At 37.2% G+C, this 13,748-nt stretch overlaps 3 protein-coding genes across 5 annotated transcripts; 1 reads left to right on the forward strand and 2 right to left on the reverse strand.

The window, feature by feature from the left end:
• Window positions 1-505: 505 nt before the first annotated feature.
• Window positions 506-2,572, forward strand: LOC107270553 (RNA polymerase II subunit A C-terminal domain phosphatase SSU72). Its single transcript, XM_015745660.2, has 4 exons — window positions 506-860; window positions 956-1,099; window positions 1,177-1,435; window positions 1,512-2,572. The coding sequence occupies exons 1-4, from the start codon at window positions 778-780 to the stop codon at window positions 1,611-1,613; spliced, it is 588 nt and encodes a 195-aa protein (XP_015601146.1). The 5' UTR covers window positions 506-777; the 3' UTR covers window positions 1,614-2,572.
• LOC107270544 (large subunit GTPase 1 homolog) lies at window positions 1,888-5,239 on the reverse strand. Of its 2 annotated transcripts, XM_015745645.2 has the most exons (6): window positions 5,066-5,239; window positions 4,901-4,981; window positions 4,506-4,644; window positions 2,985-4,422; window positions 2,584-2,908; window positions 1,888-2,282 (listed from the first exon to the last, which is right to left on the reverse strand). In XM_015745645.2, the coding sequence occupies exons 3-6, from the start codon at window positions 4,608-4,610 to the stop codon at window positions 2,147-2,149; spliced, it is 2,004 nt and encodes a 667-aa protein (XP_015601131.1). In that variant the 5' UTR covers window positions 4,611-4,644; window positions 4,901-4,981; window positions 5,066-5,239; the 3' UTR covers window positions 1,888-2,146. The 2 variants fall into 2 exon arrangements, with proteins under 2 accessions (XP_015601131.1, XP_024943699.1); XM_025087931.1 differs by lacking the exons at window positions 4,901-4,981; window positions 5,066-5,239 and having other exon boundaries at window positions 2,621-2,908; window positions 4,506-4,840.
• A 134-nt stretch (window positions 5,240-5,373) lies between these two features.
• Window positions 5,374-13,613, reverse strand: LOC107270542. 2 transcript variants are annotated; one of them, XM_015745642.2, is made up of 9 exons: window positions 13,336-13,613; window positions 12,444-12,912; window positions 12,033-12,302; window positions 11,639-11,790; window positions 9,222-9,319; window positions 8,384-8,744; window positions 8,110-8,321; window positions 7,689-8,024; window positions 6,141-7,609 (listed from the first exon to the last, which is right to left on the reverse strand). In XM_015745642.2, exons 2-9 carry the CDS (start codon window positions 12,768-12,770, stop codon window positions 6,141-6,143), a joined length of 3,225 nt encoding a protein of 1,074 aa, XP_015601128.1. In that variant the 5' UTR covers window positions 12,771-12,912; window positions 13,336-13,613. The 2 variants fall into 2 exon arrangements, with proteins under 2 accessions (XP_024943696.1, XP_015601128.1); XM_025087928.1 differs by lacking the exon at window positions 13,336-13,613 and having other exon boundaries at window positions 5,374-7,609; window positions 12,444-12,770.
• Window positions 13,614-13,748: the final 135 nt, after the last annotated feature.

The raw sequence follows: 13,748 nt of genomic DNA on the forward strand, positions 1-13,748 counted from the left end.
AAGGCCCGAGACCTTATCAGAATGTCCTTAGGACTTACGGAATATCCATTTAAAATATCCATGGGACTTCCTTCAGACGTCCTTGTGCTGTCTGGGATATGTATATTATATTTCACCTTCTTTGATAGAAAGTCAACTATTTCAAGTACATGAACAAAATATATTGCTATAATATTCAATTCCCATCTATATGATTGTTTTATGAACTTTCCATAGATTTCATTTCGATAATTAATTTAAATCTTTCGAAAGTTTCTTCTCTCCATATTAATATATAACACTGTTCGCGTGGCTACTCAATTATTCTTCGGCAAATTGGCTGGAATTGTTTCATTCATGAATTCGTACAATCTTTGTATTTATAAAAAAATCGTATTTTTAATTCCGAATAAAATATTGTTAATATATTTCGTGCGAATTGACACATCAATTGTATTATTGACAATGATTGGAATTTGATGAGTATATATTAAACAGCTACAAGGATATTTTCCTGTCAAGAGAAATACCGCTATGCTACACTATTATGCTCCGTGATAATAATTGGTCGAGGTGGCAGTAGAACCCACGACGCCGTTTAGTCAAATATTTCGATATATCTCACGAAGTACTGTTCGCTGGTTTAGAAAAATAAATTAAAAAAAAATAAAAGCAAAGAATTATTAAACCAATAATTTATTGTAACATTGAAGCATTTACAAAGGATACGAGAGACGCTTAGCCATTTTGAGGTTAGGCAAGACTATTCTGTTCTTATAAAATATCAAAAAGTATATCATGTCAGGGCCAAATTCAATTCGAGTTGCAGTTATATGTTCAAGCAATATGAACAGAAGCATGGAGGCTCATGCTTTTCTAAGGTAATAATCAGGCTGAAATGAACTTGCTCCAAAATTGGAGACGTACACTCCTATAATACTTTCCCATCTCTAGAGGTCATTCTTTTTTTTTCCAGTAAAAAGGGTTTCAATGTCAAGTCTTTTGGTACAGGAGATAAAGTAAAATTACCTGGAAATGCACCAGACCGTCCAAATGTTTATGATTTTGGAATGTCCTATGATGAGATTTATAACGATCTCTTAACGAAGGACAAACAATAGTATCCTTTGAACAGCATATTTGACAATAATTTTGTTCTGTTTTTTTATTCGACATTATCCTTAATATATTTCCTAGCTACACACAAAATGGTTTGCTCCATATGCTAGATCGAAACCGTCGTATAAAGCCAAAACCTGAGCGGTTTCAATTATCGAAAGATAAATTTGACATTCTTATTACATGTGAAGAACGTGTGTATGACCAGGTAATAGAATGTATGGAATCTAGAACTCCAGAAGATAATCAACCAGTTCATCTGATCAACATAGACATTCAGGATAATCATGAAGAGGCAACCGTTGGGTCATTTCTAATTTGTGAATTGGTTACTGTGGTATATATCAATTTTTTATATTTAAACAAATGTGATTTCATCGAATAATGATTATTAATCTATCAATTAATTTCAGTTGGCGAATAGTGACGATTTGGACAACGATATAGATGAACTGCTCCATGAATTTGAATCGAAATTTGCGCGAACGATACTCCACACGGTAGTATTTTACTAAAAAATGAAACTTCGATATCCAGGACCTGGCGTCATGGAGCTTGAGTTAGCTTACTACTAAATTATGTATATTTAAATTTAATTCGGTGCGACATTTGACAAAATGAATTATGTTGGCCGAAAGTGACTACAAGCGGATCTACAATTTTGGTTCAATGAAGTGTATCATTAACAGCAAGACGTAGCGAAAATGTTAACGGGATTACATGTATCGCAAAAAGGTAAAGGACAATATACAAAACAATGTAGAATGTAAAATAGTTTAATCTGAATACGGATAACGCATTTACAATATACGAGAACAAGGTGCTCCCTAAGATTGCATAGACCTTATGAACGTGAAGTGTAAACAAAGAAAGTAATCTTGAGATATTATCAAGAAAGAAAAATAGTGTGACAAAATAGTGAAATTAAAAATTATGTTATGAACCAACAAATTCTATAATAATAGCAATTGAAAAATGAGAATTTATATTTCAGTGCATGATGTACGCTACAAGACGTATTAAAAAAACCATTTCTTATTTTTCAAAATCAGTGCTGATCTAAATAGGCGTACAATCTTCTGGTCTTTTCCCGCTTTTTCTTATTCGAGTGTTTATTTATCTTCTTCCACGGTTTCTCCTCAAAAAAGACACTTTGAGTGGATTCCGTAACAGATCCCGCTTCGCTGAAACATGTAATATTTAATTGTATTTATGTGACCAAATGAATTTTTATATCCATGTGGATCCACGCGGTCGTGCCTCATTTTATGTGCCCATTAAATATTTTATGAAACGTGCACGCATCCTATCTCAATAATTTCTTTTTTACACTAATACTAAAAACCTCATGTAAGTATAGAAAACTCATGCACAAAAACAGTTGCATGTGAACAATGTGTCGAGAGCAAATGTTAATAATATATAAACATAACTTGATGAAATCACAGACGATTCTAAATAAAGGCATCTTCAAGTTAAATGTACCTGATACTTGAACTCTTTGGAACACCCATAGTTTTACCCAGAACACCTTTGACGTGGACGCCAGGGACGTTTTTTTGAAAGAAAACTTTATCCAAATCTTCTGTTGTTATTTTACTTCCTTTGACGGCACGAACGGCTCTAGGAGGTTGTTGCTTATTTGCTGAGTAAATTCTTTGACGTTCAGGAAATGTGTGAAATTCTTCTTGTGATCTGTTTGGTGGTGCTAAGCAGTAGAGCAGTCTACCATTAACAAAGTCTTTTAACAAGTAACGAGCGGAGCGTGGATTGTCCGGTTGGCCATTCTGTGTCATAAAACCTCTGTTATCTAAAAATAAAATACAAATTTGTATAAACTATCTCCAATTAAAAAATTATTTTAAGCATATATAACATAAACATACAGCCATATGCATTTAAAATTTCCTCTGCGGTAGGTGGTCGGTTTGGATCTTCTCCATCTGAGGGTGGAGGCAGCATAATACCGTACAAATCTTCAATAACGTGTCTTGGTATTAAAGTTCCTAAGAGTGTGACGGCAGGAACATGATCACGTAGCTGATCAATTGGTAATATACCGTTTAAGATCATCTCTGCTTTTGTACAAATAAAACTGGGCATTACTAATCCTGGGCAGTCACATAATAGCAAATCTTGGTCTAGGAAGAGTGTTTGGAAGTGCTTGGTCTTGCCTGGTGTTGCAGAGACTGATACTTTTTTATTCAGAAGTAATGCATTGATCGTAGAACTTTTGCCAACATTTGGATATCCCACCAATCCGATAGTTGTCACACCTTCTGTATAAGTTTTACGTTTATAAATTGTTTTAAACAGCGAGACTAATCCATCTCTAGTCAATAATTCTGAAGAATTCGTTATTTTCTCTGAATCTTCAGGAGGAGAGGCTATTGTAGTTGAATCATGCACTGCATTTTCTAGTATAAGTAGTTCAGAATGCTGTCTAGTTACTTCATTTACAATGTCAACGTTATTTTCACTGTCATCTTCTGTTATACTGAGTCGCTGTACTTTCTTGACATCAGTTTTTGAAAAACCGTCTTCTGCACTTTCATATTCAGTCTCTGAACAAAAATCTGAATTATATTGAGACTCCTTGTCACTCTCTTCTTCATCTTCGCTGTCAGTGAGGTCATTTTTCCCAGAACCTTGATCCTCATCTTGTTCATCTATTCGATTTTGTTTGTCTGCAGCCAAACTTGCTGAGAAAAACGCTACTCGAATGTTATTTTCAGTAAAATAGTCGGCCCATGCTTGTCTTTGTGCGTCTGTTAGAAAGTCTGCTTTATTGACAAGAATCATATTCATCTTTTCAGGATTGACTTCTTTTACGTAATGTTCCAAATCCTCACAACGGAATAACAGAGGATTTCGTGCATCTACAATCTGGACGATAACATCACTACGTTCTACGACCCTCCACAATTGTCTCCAAAATTCCAAATTCTTTTCATAGGGCGTCAAAATTAAGCCTTCTGGTTCCTGCAATAAAGCTAATCGTCTTCGCCATTCTAAAAACTCTTCTTTCTCCCTAGTCTGTAGTTCATACGCTGTAGTGTTCTGGTCCCATTTTGGTCTTCTTGGTATTTTAAGTAGTTTTTTATTTTTTGCATGCGACTCGAGTACTTGATCTTTTTCATCCTTTGAGAGAAGGCCAATACCACTTTTTGAATTAATGAATTGGATATTCAACTTCTCAGCATGGAACTCTGTTCCTGCTAACTCAGCGGTGGACAAAAATTCTTGAAAGGAACTTTCTTCGGTAACAGATTGAAGATTGAGACGACCCCAGTCATAGCCATCATCAACTTCCGCGGTGTGAAGCTGTCATCACAGATAAATCCGTGTAAAGTAATTTTTTTACAGCAGGATCCCTATTTGGGGTTAAGTTAAGAACATTACCTTACCATTGATGGATCAGCTACATTTCTTCTGGTCTTTGATGTACCGAAACGATCTTTAATTAAAGCTCTACCAAGATTTGCACCTCCGCCTTTCGTTTTTTTGCCCATTATGATTTCTTTAAAGACCCGAAAATATCTTGTTCTACAATTAAGTGATGCAGGTTAAACTAGATTAAACCAATAGTCAACCTATGTCAAATGCTATACGGATGTAACATGCTTATCACAAACTGCAAAATACTTATAAACTAATTTTTTTAATCATAATAGTACTTGATTATGATCTATTGGCATAATAATTCTCATTATCCTTTTTGGAATACTTTATTTTCATGCTTATTAAATATGTTCACACACATAGTACTAAATTTGGACTTGAGGCTGAAAATATTACTTACGTTTAAGACCATTTGCGCGGTTTACTTTTAACTTGCGAATTCCTTGGCTATTTTGATCTTCTTGCAAAAGGATTTTTTATTCTTAAAAGAATAGAGATGCACTCTTTAAACAAGGATAAATGCAAGTCCAATTAATAATTTACAAACCAATGAAAAGATTCTTACGGATGTGTGAATTTGTAACATTAATTTTTGAAAATTTTTTGTTGAATATTTAAATTACCGACACCCTCAAGAATCCAACGGAAATCAGCATTCTTAATTCATTTTTTACAAAATCAAACAATAGAAAATGAGGAATAAAAACCATTTGCCACTGTACATCTGTCAATCTTCCCGAGAACAAGAGACATCATTTCTCAGTAACCTACAGTCAAACGAACATGACTTTGAACATCATATGTCAACATTTCCAATATAAAAATGTCGGACAAACCATATCCAAGAAATAATAATTAGATCACAATGATAGATCTCTCTGTATCATTTAATTTTATTGTTAATGAATAAGTAAACTGCTGCGGTTGAAACGTTTTTTTACGACAAGTACGAAGCTTGTTCATTTCCAATGATCCGTGTATCCAGTTCGTTCACGCTATGAATCAATCAATATCTATCATTAAATTCTCACTCTCTCCGTCTCTCACGCATTCTCATTCTCTCTTAGCGCCCTCCTTAGGATACTAATGAAACAACCATCCGTCGCAAGGCAGCTTGTGAACAGTTTTGTCTCAGAATAATAATCGATGGTCTTAATTGTATAATATATATTACAATGTGTAATTAGGGAGGATAGTAAAGTGAATACTATGAGGAATCCATTGATGTTACATTGTCCCCAAGAATGCTACTGTAGTTTCATGCAACAAAAATGGCATAGAAACAACAAAAGCCGTCATACACTTTGCTATACACATATCCGAGACAATCCGAGGCTCTTTGACTCCTGTACGGTATCGTTTTCATAACAGTCGAGGTGCCATGTCGTGAAATTTCAAATTATGAGAATGACAATAAGCGTTTGTATTTTAAGGCCTTCGACGTAAAACGCTGCATCTTCCCAAGAAATTCACGATCTCATCGAATACCGTGTACCATTCGAGATGTAGTAGGAGTAGCAATAATAGTATTAATATTATTATAGTTCCATGGAAGAAAGAAGTTCTTCTTCACATAGTTATTGACGACGCGCCGTAAGTCGTACTAATTACACAGTCATCGAGTAATGCTCGACATTACTTCAATAATTGTCTCTGCTTCTAGAACCACTTCCGCGGGATTGATCGTTATCGCGACCTCTACCTCTATTGTAATTATTTCTTCCCATGTTATCATTAGACCCACGATTCATTCCTCTGTTGTGGCTATTTTTACCACCGCCACCTCCACTACCGCCGCCGCCGAAGTTTCCAAAACCAGAGTTATAGTTGTTGGGTCCACCAGACGATTGGGATTGATTCCCGGGATTGGGTCCTCTGAAGTTCGATCCGAATCCTGTCCTGTCGAAATTTGACGAATTTCCAGGGTTTGGGCCACGGAAATTAGGCGGCCCTTGGAAATTATTATTAAAGGGCCCTGCATTAGGGGCAAATGGTACCATAGGATTTGGCCGGAAGTGTTGATTAGGTCCAAAGTTACCGTTGGGTGGCCGGAAGTTTGGTCCAAAATTACCAGGAGGTGGTCCATTTGGCCCGAAACTTGGAGGCATGTTAGGATGATGCATCATATGTTGCATGGAACCGTCCATGTTCTGCATATTAGGATGCGGAGGCATGTTCGGATTGTTTTTATTCTGCATATTTGGATGCTGGGTCATGTTTGGATGAGGAACCATACTTGGTATAGGTGGTGGCATATTGGGATTGATGTTTTGCATGTTATGATGATTTGGCATGTTGCCCATGTGCGGCATGTTATTCCCCATGTGTGGCGTGTTATTACCCATGCTTGACATGCCCATAGGCATACCGTCACGCTTGTCAAAATTGCTGCCAGGAAAATCAGACTTTCTTGAACCATCAGGACGGTTTTTCTCATCGTCCCAACGAGATCTACCATCGCGCTCTCCATAAGGATCCCCATCCGAAGATGGTTTTTTCATTCCAAAACCGTGTGACATTTGCCTGAAGTCCTTATCGCCATAACTATTTCTCATATCATGATCCGAATTTCCTGACAGCCTTCCGGGACCTCCAAATCGCAAGTCTTCGTCATTTCGATTCATCCCTCTCATGTCACCTGCCGCCATTCTTCTAAGATCCTCGTCCTGAGAGGAATGGAAACCGTCTCCGCTCAGGGCGTTCGATTTTAAAGAATTTCCCACGTTGAACCTCAAGTCCGTATCGCTGGATTGTGAATCCTCTGTAATAGAACCACCGAATACAGGTTGATGTATTTTAGAAGTTCTATCACTGGCTCCCCCATCGCTCCATCCAATGAGTTGATCGAATTTACGTTTTCCACCACGATTCAATGTCTTCAGTAATTCCGGATTCTGTGCAAATTTCGAACTAGGCAATGGAGGAGGAAGATCAATGTCTGGTACTTTCGTATAATCAATATCTCCGTCGTCGTGTAAAAATTCATCAGCCTCGTCGACATCTTCTGATGGACCTACCACGTCACGTAGTTCCTCTATTTCTCCAGAAAATACTAACTTGTTTATCGCATCGTTTCCTTTTCCAATTGCCTCAGCCAATTTGGAGCCAGCTGTTAGAAAAGAAAAATGACATTGTCAATATAATAATTACGTCAAAATTGCATAGAGAAATAACTCACAGACACTTACGTTCAACCGGAATCATTTTTCCATATAAAATTATAGCATTTGGAGCGACTTCATTCAAAGGTACAGCCCCTGGTGTGGTTTCGATAAGTTGATTAACAAAAGCATTAAGTGCTTCAACCTGTTCAATATCCTCAGCTTCCATTTCGTTCCATTGCGCTTGGAAGTTTCTAGGGATTGGTTTACTGTACGGGACCTTTTTATTAGCAAACTTTTTCCCTTCATCTGCTGTATGATCCAAATCCAAGCCTGGGATTCCACTATTTTTATCTTCTGGTTCGCCTTCAACACTGATTCTATCCTCAGGACCCATACCAGGAATGACTGCGGCTTCGTCAGCTAATAAAATAAAAATATGCAAAATAGACAATATTGTTAAAAAATTATATGATCTAAATGAAGGTCATCATCAACTATTCCCTACCGATCTCATGGTCATCAATGCCAGCAGAACCAGCTGGAAGAGTATTTAGATTATATTTGTCTCTCATTAAATCTCCTGGCCGATTTCTTGTCCAAAACTTTGATGTATGATCATTGCTTCCAGAACATAATATATGCCCCAATGGATGCCACGCAAGAGTCCAAACTATACTGTCATGCGCTTGTTCTATAGCGCCAACCTCCTTATCCGCGCTTAAAAACAGAACGATTATCATTAGCGATTGAACTTCGTTATAAGTAAGTTATATACTTACCCAACGTGCCAAAAAAGAATGGCCCCGTCGCTACCACCACTACAGAAGAGACCCTCATGACTCGGATGCCAAGCAACACTGGAAGCTTCCTTCTTATGTCCACGAAACGTTTGTACCTCCTGGCTCAGATTCCTGAGGTCGAACAATTTGAGCAAGTGGTCGCGCGAAGCTGTCACGAGCCAGTTACCATTCTCGTTCCATTTGACATCCATTACCGTAGACTTGTGAGCGTGCAACGTCGCCAACGACTGACCAGTTTTAGGATCCCAAAGTTTCACCGGCTGCTGATTGTCTTTGCTCCCAGAGATGACTAGACTCTTCTGCGGATGCCAATGGACGCACTTCACATCCGCACCATGACCTGGGAATAGATACCATGAGATCCTAACATTCTAATTGATACAATTAAAAAATTATCTAATACACAAACAGGCAATACCTGGACAATGAAACGACTATGTATACTATTAAATTAAATATCCAATCATAATTAAACAATACATCACGCTCTATGATCATATTTACTCTGAATTAATATAATTCTGCAAACAGGCACATGCCCTTATATAAAAAGCGCACACTAAAGCCAACTTATAATTCGAATTACGTTCACCGGCGAACAATGGCAAATATTTGGCCTAGTAATCTCCACTTAATGACTTAGAAACTATCAAACAAGGTACATCTTGGCAATATTGAAGCGATGCACTTGTAGTTCGTTACGCTTCATCCGCGTCCAATACGTGGAGTCAGGTACCGTAGTATAGTCTACACTAAGCAGATCCATTCCAGGTGAATGCAGCAATGCGATATGCACGTAAAGAGGATAAAGATATACCCCTGAGAATTCGTTCCTCGTGGCATCGTAGGAAGTCCCAGATTCTGACGGTGCCATCGTCGCTGCAGGTGGCCAGCTTGTGATCCGTTGGGCTGAAACTACCCGCCCAAAAAGACAATAGTTATATACCACAGAGCGCTGACAAGTTTATAATGAAATTTCTTTATTCAACATCATTTATTCACAGCAACTTAGCAATGGCATTGAAGTAAGAGGAAGCCCTAATTAGATGCAATCTTTATTACATTAGTAGAGCACGAGAGACGGTAAGATTCAGACACGCTTTATTTACATTGTCGGCATCAATAAACTTTTATATACACGTTTCTCCCTCTTTTATCTAGTCGCTAATGGATCGCAGATACAGGAATAGAGACTTGGGGAAGTTCTTTATTGAGAAAAAAAATGAAATGGCGCGTAACAGAGTCTCGATTAGAATTCAATCGTGGCGAATATTCAAAATATCGAGTGCAGCGCAATAACACCTGGCCTCGTAGCAATCACGAAGAATTAATACCCATTGTCGATTATGATCATTAATATTAGTAATAATATTCAAATTCTCTCGGTTTTTCGTATACGTAATCAGAATACATTAAGTGCATCCAAGCTGATATATTTCTCAAAAAATAATAAACACGTCTACAGATCTTCTGTACTGGATATGGAAGTCAGTCATCTAACTAAAGAAGATGCTTGGAGATTTTTGTATGTCATTACAGTAGTCCTGATGATTAAGCGGAATCGCCATATGATGCTAGAGCGACAGGACGTACACTAATCCGACATCCGATCGACGAGAATCAATGAGAAGAATATTATAGAACGAAGAGGGACGAATGGTGTTTATGCCGATAAATAGTTAAATATAAATCAACTGAATTAAGTGGGATAATCGTTCTAAGTACGGATATTGGTATAGTAGAAGGATAATATAATGAGCAAGGGTGTAATATGCGTGTTCATCTGTGATGTTCCTGGCTTAAATATATATAAGAATGATATTGAAGTGGCATTAATTGGAAGTCTTTATTTAGCGAACATAGCCGAAGGAACGTGATGTAAACGTCATTAAGAAAAGGAGCAAGTAGATATAAATATTGTAAATAAACAAAAAACCATCTCCGACAGTCATATCTGGCACTCAAATAGAATCTGTGGCTCTACGAGAGTCGTGGATCGTCTCGTTGACTTGAGGCCTAGATTACACTCCTTTGATGCCACATGACCACCGGAGGATGTACCAATAGCGAAATTGTTTTTCTCAAATTTAGCATTTATTGCACAAAAAAATGATCGAGGTGTACATGAATTGTATTTATCTTTTTTTTTAAATATCTCTTTCTTTTTTATGTTATTTCACTCTCTCTCGTTCTCTCTATCTGCGAAGGACACGAGCAACACAAAAACAAAGAAAGATAATGCTTTATTGTCAAAATCATTGCGATACGCCAAAGTTTTCATTAAACTTTATTGATACTTGGATGATGTGAAGAAGGAAACAGGATTTTTTATTTTTATTAATCCATGGGAATCTCGACTGGGTGCTGCTTGTATATATTTGTACTTTTTTTTTATTATCTTCTTCTTGTTAATTCTACGATACATCTTTGCCCAATATCCTTGCCGTATTAACTCTTTCACCCGAGAGCCGTAAGAACCTCCTTTCACGAGTTTGGGCTGATGTCACTTGTTGCACGTTGTTCCTCAAATCGCGAATAGTTCGTAGATATAACGATTCTATGGGATATTACGTGTTTCGTTTGGATACAACCCGGTTATAGTTTTAATAGCGAAAATTCTTCAGTGGTAAAAAGAAAAACGCGTAAAAGAAATTCGATAGGGTCCCTACGGCTCTAGGAGTATAAAATTATAATTAAAGTCCATGCGATTACGTGGTGATTTTAGTTTTTATCCACGCCTTCAAATTTTTTCTACACAAGACTACCCCTGACATTAGAACTCTAGAAACTAGAAAACTGTAGGAATAGAGCGACCCGATTGTCAAAACATAACACTTTTATCTGATTTCGATTTTTGTGACTCTAACGCATTCCTTTTTTAAAAAGATTTCTCGCCGTATTGAATATATTAAAGAGAATCCCCAATAACATCCTAAACGAAGATATCACTTCCGGTACCTACTTGATCTACGTTTCATCGGATGTCAGCCGAAAATATCACCGAAAATCACGAGTGACAATGCTATCTTTTATATTTTGTCATCTTACTTAAGTATGTGGCCCACGCATCACCTGTGTACCCATATAAAGACTATCAACGCATCAGGAATGACGTGAAACCAGAAAAGGAAGAGAACGAAAGCCACGTCCAGTGTCCTAACTACTGCGTGAATAGACGGACTGCCGACAACAGTGCCGCAATAGACGTAAGGACTAGTGTGGTGGATGATATACCTGAGTCCTCTAATCGCTTCTTTGTGCGCCTGAAACATCTTGACGTTGTTCATGTTGCTCTGCCAGTACTTGACGTAGCCCGCGTGGTCTCCTGTCACCATCCAGCTTTCATTATGGGACCATACCATCGTCCTGACCGGGCTGTCGTGAGCCTAAACAAAACAAATGGATACAGCTATTTACTGATTTGTTAACACAATTGAGTAACATGAAACTGGTCAATTTTTAATTCCGATATGGAAATAAAAAAGAATTCATTATGACTGTGATAGCTGTCAGCTATATATAAATAATTTAGTGATACTGGACTATCAAGAAGATTAAGTAATGATTCGGTAGTTAAATACATCTTTTGGTATGCTGCTTCTTTAATTTTGTTTATTGACTGCTGTACCTGTAGAATCGTCTCGAAATTAAAGGTAAGCCCATTCCAGAGTGTAAACTCTCCGCTAGATGCTCCAGTAACGAGACGCCTACCCTCGGGTGTCCAGGCCATGCAGAAAATTGGGCACCGCATCTTATTTGTGGCCGTTTTCACAAATCTGGTTGTCACTGCATTTATTGGATTATCAACATAACTTGGTGGTGGAAGCAGGTCAGGGTAATATATTACATCAGGTTGGAGAGCACGCCGGTCTCTGTAGTCACGCTGCCATACTCGATTCTAAATGTTAAAAGAAATATATATAACACGAGTGCACAAATATATATAACACGATATAGGATCTATGAGAGTATTAGATAAACATGTACGATGAAATAAAATAAAATTTTTATAGTTACTGAATAAGAAGTTCGGAATTACCTCCAAGCTTTTAATAATAGCTGCATTGTAATCAACAGTTTTGCGCATTACAGATTTCCTCAGCCTCTTGCCATCAAATTCATCTTGTAATGAATCTTGACCACCAGCCACAACTTTTGGAGCATGATATGGTCTAAATGGTTTAAAAAACCCACGATTCCCATCCCTGTGATTAGCATACCGATGTTGGTACCCTCCAGAGGTATTAATTGTAGTAAGGTTTGGCGGTGGGGCTGATAAATTTGGAGTCGCAGTTGGAGGAGGGACAGACATATTAGGAAGATTTATTGAAGGGGGAGGATTTGCAAACTGTGCGTTCCCAGACATGATGAAAAGTTAATAAATAATTTACAAGGTTAATTTCAAAAATGATGACTGAACTTTTCACATGAGTGACATTGAAAATTCATATTAATTAATGCAACAGCTTAGGGAAGTTGTAATAATGCTTCCATCTTTGCAATAGTATCTGAAAGCAAACAAAATATTTATTATAATTTATTCAGCTGGGTAGAAATAAACACCATCTTTTTAAAGAATAAACATATACTTGATTTTCCAACAAAAGACTCAAATTATGTGTACTCATTAACTCGTATAAAATATATGAGCAAAGTGTACATGAATATTTAAAGAAATGATTGACTGTGGAGCCAAAGTAGTACATGATATAATTTTTTTCATGAAAAACATAAATAATCCTATCCTATTACTGATAATGGTAAATGATTGTTCAATCAACTGAACTGCATCTTTGCGGAATACAAGTTTGAAGGTTAGTCGACAATACTTATAAAAACGTGTGACTTCACTAAACTAAGTGAAATTTATACAAAACAAAATAAAACAATAATAAACGAACTTTAATAAGAAAAAAACAGTAAAAAACAACCTGCTGCAGCGTCGTGGTAAAGTTTCGTTGAGGAGCACACACTCGACAATAGTAAATCGCACAGAAGCACTTTTCGTTGCAGGGAGGCAAAGCGACTTTTGCAAATCAGAGCACTACCTTACACTACAATGTAAATGAGATAAATACACAAATCGAGAAAGTCTTCAAAATCTTTTACAGCGTCGATGGATTAAAGAGAAATAACGAACAGATCGTATGAAAATTGTATGGTCGCCGTAGACGCCATTATAACTCTGAGACAGACTTCCGTTTCGCCCATTCTGCTTCCGCCGGCAACGCAGACGCGTCAACTTCAAATGATTCTTTACCACATGAGATACAAGAGAACCGTCTTTACGTAGTCTTTAAATATTATGCAGAATTATTTATAGTATTTTATTCCGAAATACATT

The sequence above is a fragment of the Cephus cinctus genome, unplaced genomic scaffold (genome assembly GCF_000341935.2).
Source record: "Cephus cinctus unplaced genomic scaffold, Ccin1 Ccin1_scaffold0805, whole genome shotgun sequence".
Classification (NCBI taxonomy): domain Eukaryota; kingdom Metazoa; phylum Arthropoda; class Insecta; order Hymenoptera; family Cephidae; genus Cephus; species Cephus cinctus.

Bases quoted from the DNA above. Each gene is read 5' to 3' on its own strand.
- LOC107270542 (XM_025087928.1), bottom strand. From the start codon at position 12,770: ATGTCTGGGAACGCACAGTTTGCAAATCCTCCCCCTTCAATAAATCTT. The intron at 9,320-11,638 runs GTATATCATCCA...TTGGGCGGGTAG, and splicing joins GAAGCGATTAGAGGACTCAG to TTTCAGCCCAACGGATCACA. The intron at 8,025-8,109 runs GTAGGGAATAGT...TTATTTTATTAG, and splicing joins CATTGATGACCATGAGATCG to CTGACGAAGCCGCAGTCATT.
- LOC107270553 (XM_015745660.2), top strand. From the start codon at position 778: ATGTCAGGGCCAAATTCAATTCGAGTTGCAGTTATATGTTCAAGCAAT. The intron at 861-955 runs GTAATAATCAGG...TTTTTTTTCCAG, and splicing joins GAGGCTCATGCTTTTCTAAG to TAAAAAGGGTTTCAATGTCA. The intron at 1,100-1,176 runs GTATCCTTTGAA...TATATTTCCTAG, and splicing joins TTAACGAAGGACAAACAATA to CTACACACAAAATGGTTTGC.
- LOC107270544 (XM_015745645.2), bottom strand. From the start codon at position 4,610: ATGGGCAAAAAAACGAAAGGCGGAGGTGCAAATCTTGGTAGAGCTTTA. The intron at 2,909-2,984 runs GTATGTTTATGT...TTTTATTTTTAG, and splicing joins AATTTTAAATGCATATGGCT to ATAACAGAGGTTTTATGACA. The intron at 2,283-2,583 runs GTACATTTAACT...TACATGTTTCAG, and splicing joins CCAAAGAGTTCAAGTATCAG to CGAAGCGGGATCTGTTACGG.